Source organism: Theobroma umbraticum, unplaced genomic scaffold (assembly GCF_002168275.2).
Source record: "Theobroma umbraticum cultivar Fairchild unplaced genomic scaffold, ASM216827v3 scaffold_56.0, whole genome shotgun sequence".
NCBI classification, from domain to species: Eukaryota; Viridiplantae; Streptophyta; class Magnoliopsida; order Malvales; family Malvaceae; genus Theobroma; species Theobroma umbraticum.
Window position 1 is genome coordinate 10937195 of NW_018397256.1, and position 7825 is coordinate 10945019.

The window sequence follows — 7825 nt, forward strand, 5'->3', positions numbered from 1 at the left end:
GCAACGTTTAGTTTACAAATATTTTGTTAGGAATGTAATATTAATTTTTAAAATTACCTTAGTTATTAAAATATAAGTTTAATATATTTATATTTATTATTAATTTTTATATAATATAATCTCTTAAATATATTTTTAATGTCATATATTTTATTTTTATTTATTATTATAATTTTATATATATTTTTTTATTTTTATATAATATCATACTCTGAAATATATTTTAATATCTATATTTTATTTTCAGTTATTATTATAATCTTATATATTTTATTTTATTTTTTATATATTTTTTATATTATATATTTATTTTAATTTATTTTATCTATATTATATACATTTTAATTTTTATTTTTTATTTTATTTATTTTTGATTTTTATATTATATATTTTATTTTAATTTGTTTTATCTATATTATATAAATTTTAATTTTTTATATTTTATTTTATTTTAATTTTTGATTTTTATATTATATATTTTATTTTAATTATAATAATATAAAATAGTTTTAATAAAATAATAAAATTAAAAGATAAAATTATCTTTAAGAACATTATAGAGTGTAACGTAACGTGATTATATTAGTTTTGGACTGTAATCACATTACATCTCTTTATTATAATATAATTGTATTATAATTTTATATTATATTATAGTAATATGTTATAAAATAAATATTATAATATAATTTAATTAAATATATTATATAAAATATGTTTTTATTTTTTTAATACAAAAGTCACCTTAAAGTAAAGTAAAAACTAAAAAAAAAAAGAAGGTGGAAAATTGCAGCAAAAAATCCAACGATCAATTACGTAGACATGACATGACATATCGTTCCATAAATGTAGTACAATTGTGGCTTTTTGTACCTCGAAGACTGGTGCGGACCAGATTTTGCAGAAGAACAAAGTCCCAACCCCTGAGCCTGTGAAACGTTGGAACTGAACGAATGGTAAAAGATTAAAATATTAATTTATCATCAGAATGGTTTCCTGTCCGACTGACAGGTGGCAATCTTCTCGATTCCAAGAAACCAACACTGACCGTCGGATTGTTTTACTTAACCTTCACTGTCGCATACTTTCAATGCAATCAAACGTGGGTCCGCCTAACACAAGACAGAGAAATTTAGCGAGGAAAGGTGAGGTCAAAGAAGGGGAAAAGAAAGGAAAATCTGGTTTCCATGGAAGGAGAAGCTGAATCACGCGACGACGTCAAGCCAAACGTCGCCGTTAAAGAAAGTAATGGCGATATTGTGGGTGACAACGATGTTGGAAAGCTGGGATCCGTTGAAGCCCCCGATTTTCTTGGAAAGAAAATTTTCCAGAACTGGTAAGCTTAAATTATATCCTTTGCATGGAAAAGAAGGAAAAAGAAAGTCCAGATCTGGATCTTGTTAGGCAGCTGTTTAATTATTCTCGAATTTTCAGTTTCAAAAGGGAAAGTTATTACTACATAGTTGGTCGATTTTCCATAATCCTTGATAAGTTTAATGCTCAATTAATTATCCTAATCTTATTTATGGAGAACAATTTGACTATGATATTTTTTTTTCTGTTAGGATATGGTACACGAAACATGGCTTACATAATGTTACCCCAAACTTTGAATTCCAAGAAAGATGGAAGGGAAAATAGAACTATTTACCTTTTTATGGTGAGGAAAGCATTCCGGCTGTCCTTGCTAAGAAAAAGATGCTTAGTTGTTTAGAGTTTAGATGTTATATTTTAGGTTAGGGTGTTATGACTGTTGATTTTTGCATCTAAGTAATAGTTATTGCTTTTGACGACTTCTAGATATTGGTTTTCTTTCAATGAAGCCATTATATTTAATGGCTTTTCCCACAACACTCAGACAGGTAGATGTTTCGTACAAAATATTTATAGTAACTCACGTGAAAAGAACTTTTATTTATTTTTTTTAAAAGCAATTATATGTTGTTATAAATATCACAGGACAATGTCACCAGCTTTACAATCAAACGCTAGAGCGCTGTTATTAGTTTGTATAAAAGTCTTAGATTTAATAAGGAAAGTAGATGTTAGCAAGTGCATGTACTTGCCCTATCTGTGTTGTGTTCCTTTGGCTTTAAAACTATTGACATTACTACTGGAAAATATCATGTATCAAAGTGGCACAACATAGAAGAGCAGGATGGAAATGATGCACATTTACATCCACATGTGAGTGACATTTTTCAGACTTTCATATTCCGAATTTCACACCACCAATTTCCATGCTCTGTCCTCCTCTGTCCGTCCCTCCCCCTTGAACTAGATTTCTGTGAAATGATAATTATTGTTGTTTGGTTTAATTATACTATTCTTTAAAGCAAGAAATTGTAGACGGGTTTCCCATTGCTTTTGTACTTTACACCTAAAGTAAATTGTTTCTAGTAGATCGTTCTCATTTATGAGTGGAAGGGAATAGCCATTAGTCATATTTGTGCAAAGCTTCTATAACATTGTGAAAACTTTGCTTCTCTTGGTGTATAAGTTCCCTAGCAATGCCGGCATCTGGACTAAATACCACAAGTCTTGCTCCATCCCAACTCACCATCTTCTATGGCGGAAGTGTTTGTGTATTTGATGCTATTCCTGTGGAAAAGGTTGGCCTTTACTTAATAGTTAGGATGTTACTAAGTTTCAGCTGAATGACATTTTATGCCAAACTTCATCCATGATTCTTGTCATCAGGTACAAGAGATTATGCTTATTGCTACTGCTGCTGCTGCTGCTGCGAACTCTGCTGACATGAAGAATGCAGCAACTGATTGTGCCACTACTTCACCTGTTCTTACAAGGTCTGCTTCACTTCAAAGTACTGCAACTGCTTTGGCTTCACCACCAGCACAGGTGTACCCTCTTCAGAGGGCTTCTCTTTGCAAACTGCAAGCTGGTAACTCTCAAATGACTTGGCTAGAATGTGGATAAAGTTCAAATGCAAATATTATATGCTTTTCCATTTGTGGTGCATATTAGCTAATGTAGCATAATGTTTGTGTGAATATCAATTGGATCAGAATTACCAATTGCAAGAAGACACTCCCTTCAGCGATTTTTTGAGAAGCGGCGGGACAGGTACGCCTTCTATACTGAACCGCTGTCCCTTGTTTCTTTCTCCCTTTCATCCTCAAGCAGATTAAACTCTACCATCTTACTGTTGTGCCCCTAAGCTTTCATGATATGCCCTTTACAGAACAGTAAAACACTTATTTTTATAATATATGAGTCTTGATGCTTATTACTTTGAATAAAAACGCTCAACTAGTTTCAAAATCGCATAATAGTGTCACATAAGCTGCCTTAGAATTTGTTTCAAGCATGGGGATTATAATCTAGGCAAACAACATATCTGTTTTCTTTTGCAGGTTGGTGAACAGGAACCCATATCCTAATCCATCAACACCAAAAATGGCTGATGACACCAAAGCTAACCTCAGTGCTGCAACTTCACTGGAGTCGGGCTGCTTCGAAAAATCACCTGTTCCTCAAGAAGATTTGCAACCAAAAACTCCAACCCATGTTGCCTAAGCTAAGCGTAGAGGATTAACTTATGTGTTTGGTAAAAACTAAATTTAGCATTATTATTCTTGTAAAATGGTAAGTGCGCTGGGATGATGACATTTGATCTGCCTTTGGAATTGATTGGGATGGCAAGTGTACAATGCAAAACAGGTCTCATGGTAGGTCTTGCTATGATTTCCCATGAGAGTGCTGCCTAATGTAGGATCTGTTCACTTGTTTTCCTGTTGCCTCCAGAGGCGGTTGTGATGTCTTTTAAACCTGGCACACAGTTAAAGTATCGATGTTTCTAATCTGCCTAACAAACTGACAAATTGAACTATCTAGGATTTGCTTTGTACGTATCAGTTAGCTTGGTTGTTGGCTCTCTGTTCTATTTGAATGTGAAGACTCATAATTTGTGTGTGATCGTTGATGAAACTTTTGACGTTGCATTGCTGCAGTGCATCTAGAGATTTCTTTAGAACATATGATGTACAAACTAGGCCAGTGATTACAGGCAGCTGTCGTTTTAGTGCTTATGCTGTCATGGGTAAAAGTTAATTGAACAAGAAAAAAATGGATAATAGTTATGTAAGTTATCTTCAACACTTGACCTGCATTGCACCTTGATCCAGTGGATGAAATGGAGTCATGGACGATATTTGGTAGTAATATTCACCAGACATCGAAGTAACTCCTTCCACTGTTGGACGTTGTTCGGCCTCAGGGTACAACACGGTGCTTTAATTGAAATCATATTGTTTGATAGTCGGTAATTGATACATATGCATCATAATCTAATTCGCACCTACTGGCAGGTTTTGGTTGGGAAAGGATGAATTCTGTTGATATTGATGGTTTTTGGTATGCTCGACCTGAATGTAACTCTCCTTTATGATGGAAATGATGCAGCAACTACATCAGATTGACATTTGGTTACAAGCTAAACCTATTGCACCACATTCAAACAAGCATTTGATGCTTACCCCTGCCCTGAAAATGAACGGTACATTGTTTTTATGACCAATCAAAGTGCATCTTCTGATCGAAGAATTGAAGGTTCCAACTAATGAAGGATTTTTGTAACATTCACATTAGACTGTCAAGGTACTAGTTTTTTTACAGGATTAGAACTGCCTTTTCCAAATTATTATGCATAAAATTCGGGTGGGAGTGGGCGTGGGAGTGTGGGATTAACATCGCACAGAAACAGGGATAATTAAGAGGTAAAACGCATTCACATATCAAAATAACCTGGTGTCCAAGCACACTGCATGGTGGTCTAACAAAGTTCGCAACTTCAAAGGCATGACATAACAAAGCACTCTATCTATCAAAGCACCATGTCCAATATGCATACAGGCTCGTAATTCAACTTTGTTGCTATCAATCACTACTGCATCAGCCTAGTGCAGACTACGCATGATGCCATGTAGGTAGCCCCCTGTCATCACAAGTGACACCAGTGATACAACACCGGCTGGAAAGACTTTTCCTGACCTCTTGAAACGGAAACCCATCACTCCCAAAAGCGCCGCAGATATACCTTTAAATTAAATGTCATAAAAGCAATTAGGGTTAAACTTGATCAAGCTAAAAGATAAATGGATGAGAGGAGACAATCTAAATCCTCTTTAATTGTCTCATACGGTAATTAGTAACAGTCAAAATAAAACTTAAAACTTCACCTCCTTATTCCTCATAATTTAAGTGGAGAAGTTAGCAAATAGCAGCACCTTTTCGAATTCTCTTTAGTTTTATGCCTATCAAACAGAAGTACATTCTACCACAAGTTGGTACTTTCTGTTAACTACGACTAGATATAATTAAAACTAGTAAGTAACAATGTGACATAAACCACTATGGAAGACCTTTTAGATGTATCTCTCCTTTCTTCCACAACAACACAGAAAACCCAACCCTTCCCTTCCTCTGTCCTCTCTCTCTCTCACACACACACACTATCTTTTTCATGAAAGCAAAACTACTATATCTTGATCTCAAGAATTTTGAATCAAGGTAACAATGAAAGGGCAAATCTGCTAATCCTTTGGAATTCAGCATTCATAAAACAAAAAAGATATGACAAGTTCAACACTGATTGCCAGGCCCTATGTCTTGTAACCTCATTACTTGGAATTAAATCAATCATCTTTAGCAACGAAAACATACAAAACCAGAGGTGCAACAACCACAAAGAGTGACTTACCAAGCCCAAGGAATGAGGCAAAAACTGGTTTTGTAGGAAGCTGAGTATGAACATAATAGAGCACTGAGGCTGAGAATCTCTCCTGCAATAAGTGACTTCTGGCTGCCACTCTTGATGTGCCCAAACACCACCCACTATTTATAAAAAATGAATTAAATATTAGCAGTTCTAAAGTCCATTAGACAATATCTATATCCTTTGCTTGAAGCAAAAAGTCTAATTTTACTATTTTCTAATCAATTCTAAAGTTCTAACTAATTACCCAAAATCCAATCAAATTTCTACCAACTCGAATCTATAGCAGCACCAAGACTCATGCGAGAATTACACTGAACAATAATTAAAGAAAAAAACTAAAGACAAGAATTTTACCTCCGACAACAGCAGCATATCCAAGAGTCAACATCTGGGACATAGACAAAGCCATTTTTTTCTTACTCCCGTCGTCTGAAAATTCCCCTTCTCCTTTATTGCCACTATCACCTCCGCCGCTGTTATCCCCACCGCCACCTCCTCCTCCTCCTCTGCTTCTGTTGTCAAAATTGTCTCCTCCACCGTTTCCTGTGTCTACTTCGATGTCGATCCCTCCCTTGGCAAAATCAACTGAGTTAGTAAGAATCGTGGGTGCTTTCGAATCAGAAGATACTACCCCAGCTACAGTCAACTCTTTCAGATGAAGCTGACTGTTGCCAAATCTCCAGTAACCGTAATTGTTAAAGAGCTGTAGCCTTCGAAATGATCCAAGCTTTGGTTGAAGTTGAAGAAGAGACGACTGTGAAACACCAAGCAACAAATCTGCCATTCTTTTTTTCTCTTTTTCTAATATTTGCCTTTGAAACTTTGACTCTCTCTTTCCATTTTCCTTTCCCGGACTTTCCAGAAGAGTTCTCTTTCCGGGCATTCTTTTGTCAAAGATGGGCTCAGCGGTAATTAATCAGGCCCATGTAAGATGGCACCCAGATCCGAGTCTATGCGACAAAAGATTTTTTCCCTATGAGGCCATCACTAACTATAAGCTCCAAAAGTTAAGATAATTAAAATTTGACATATTAGCAAATATTACTTACTAATAATGCATATAATTCTTCCAATTATACTTCTATACAATATTTAATTATCTAAATTTTTATTTTTTTTTATTTTAAATTAAATAAGTTTTTATAATTAATAATTAATTATTATTATTTAAAATATCACTTATCAATTTATACCACGTGTTATTAATATGATATATTAACATGTCATGATAAATAATAATGTGATGTGATGACATAGTCACATAACATTTCACCTTTTATATGAATGTCACGTGTATGAAAAATAACAAATAATATTTTGGATAATGACAATTAATATCTGTTTGGCTTAGCTTTTTTTTAATTTATTTACATCTTAAAAACAAAAAATAGGCTAAAGAAAAGTTTGAGAAGCACTAATGTTTTTATAAAAACAAAATCTAAAAACAAAATCAAGAAAAACTATAGAGATGAGTTTCTCTTTATCTTCTTTTAAAAACATATGAGCATTTGAAGAGAATTTTTTTATTTCAAAAATATTCTTCTCTATTAAAAATAATTTCAACATTACCCATCTTCAAAAATACTTCTCTCTCAATCAATCTCCCTCTATTTGCAAATCACATATCTAAAACGAAAATAGCGATTTCCTTCCCCTCTACCTTTGTTTGTAAATATTATAAAGATTACTCTTTGCAAACATCATTTATAATAATTTTAATTAAAATTAAAATTTATATAAGTTGATTAGTAAAACAACTTATCTATAAAAAAGAAGATATAAAAGTAAATTTATCAAACAGTTTTGGATTAATTTTAAAATTTATGTTTTTGATAAGAGTTTTATAATAACTCTTAAACTGAAAAAAAAGTTAAATCAAATAGATTTTTAGTCAACTATTATTATAAAATTATATTTGATAAAAAATAAAAATATAAAAACTTAATTAAATAAAATAAAAAAATTTTATTTAAAATTTTTAAATAATTCATGGTTTTTAAAAATATTATATCTAGTTTTTAATGTGATATATCATTATCTGAATTTGTTGGCTTATAATTGTACTAAGAAGAAGGGACTTGAAACTTG

General features: G+C 32.8%; 2 protein-coding genes across 2 annotated transcripts; one reads left to right on the forward strand and one right to left on the reverse strand.

Annotated features, from left to right (window-relative positions):
* The first annotated feature begins 1084 nt into the window (after window positions 1-1084).
* On the forward strand, window positions 1085-3934 carry JAZ11 (jasmonate-zim-domain protein 11). Its single transcript, XM_021420127.2, has 5 exons — window positions 1085-1336; window positions 2501-2612; window positions 2701-2902; window positions 3027-3084; window positions 3375-3934. The coding sequence occupies exons 1-5, from the start codon at window positions 1188-1190 to the stop codon at window positions 3535-3537; spliced, it is 684 nt and encodes a 227-aa protein (XP_021275802.1). The 5' UTR covers window positions 1085-1187; the 3' UTR covers window positions 3538-3934.
* Window positions 3935-4729: 795 nt separating this feature from the next.
* Window positions 4730-6641, reverse strand: LOC110410445 (protein FATTY ACID EXPORT 2, chloroplastic-like). Its single transcript, XM_021420126.2, is given in 5 exon segments — window positions 4730-5056; window positions 5720-5792; window positions 5794-5842; window positions 5844-5853; window positions 6092-6641. Coding segments are annotated over 5 exon segments (801 nt in total). The 5' UTR covers window positions 6621-6641; the 3' UTR covers window positions 4730-4916.
* Window positions 6642-7825: the final 1184 nt, after the last annotated feature.

What these genes read in the sequence shown, in the direction of transcription:
- JAZ11 (XM_021420127.2), top strand. Translation starts at nt 1,188, where the DNA reads ATGGAAGGAGAAGCTGAATCACGCGACGACGTCAAGCCAAACGTCGCC. An exon ending in AAGAAAATTTTCCAGAACTG is followed by an intron (nt 1,337 to 2,500) that starts GTAAGCTTAAAT and finishes TTGGTGTATAAG; the next exon opens with TTCCCTAGCAATGCCGGCAT. An exon ending in TCTTTGCAAACTGCAAGCTG is followed by an intron (nt 2,903 to 3,026) that starts GTAACTCTCAAA and finishes CAATTGGATCAG; the next exon opens with AATTACCAATTGCAAGAAGA.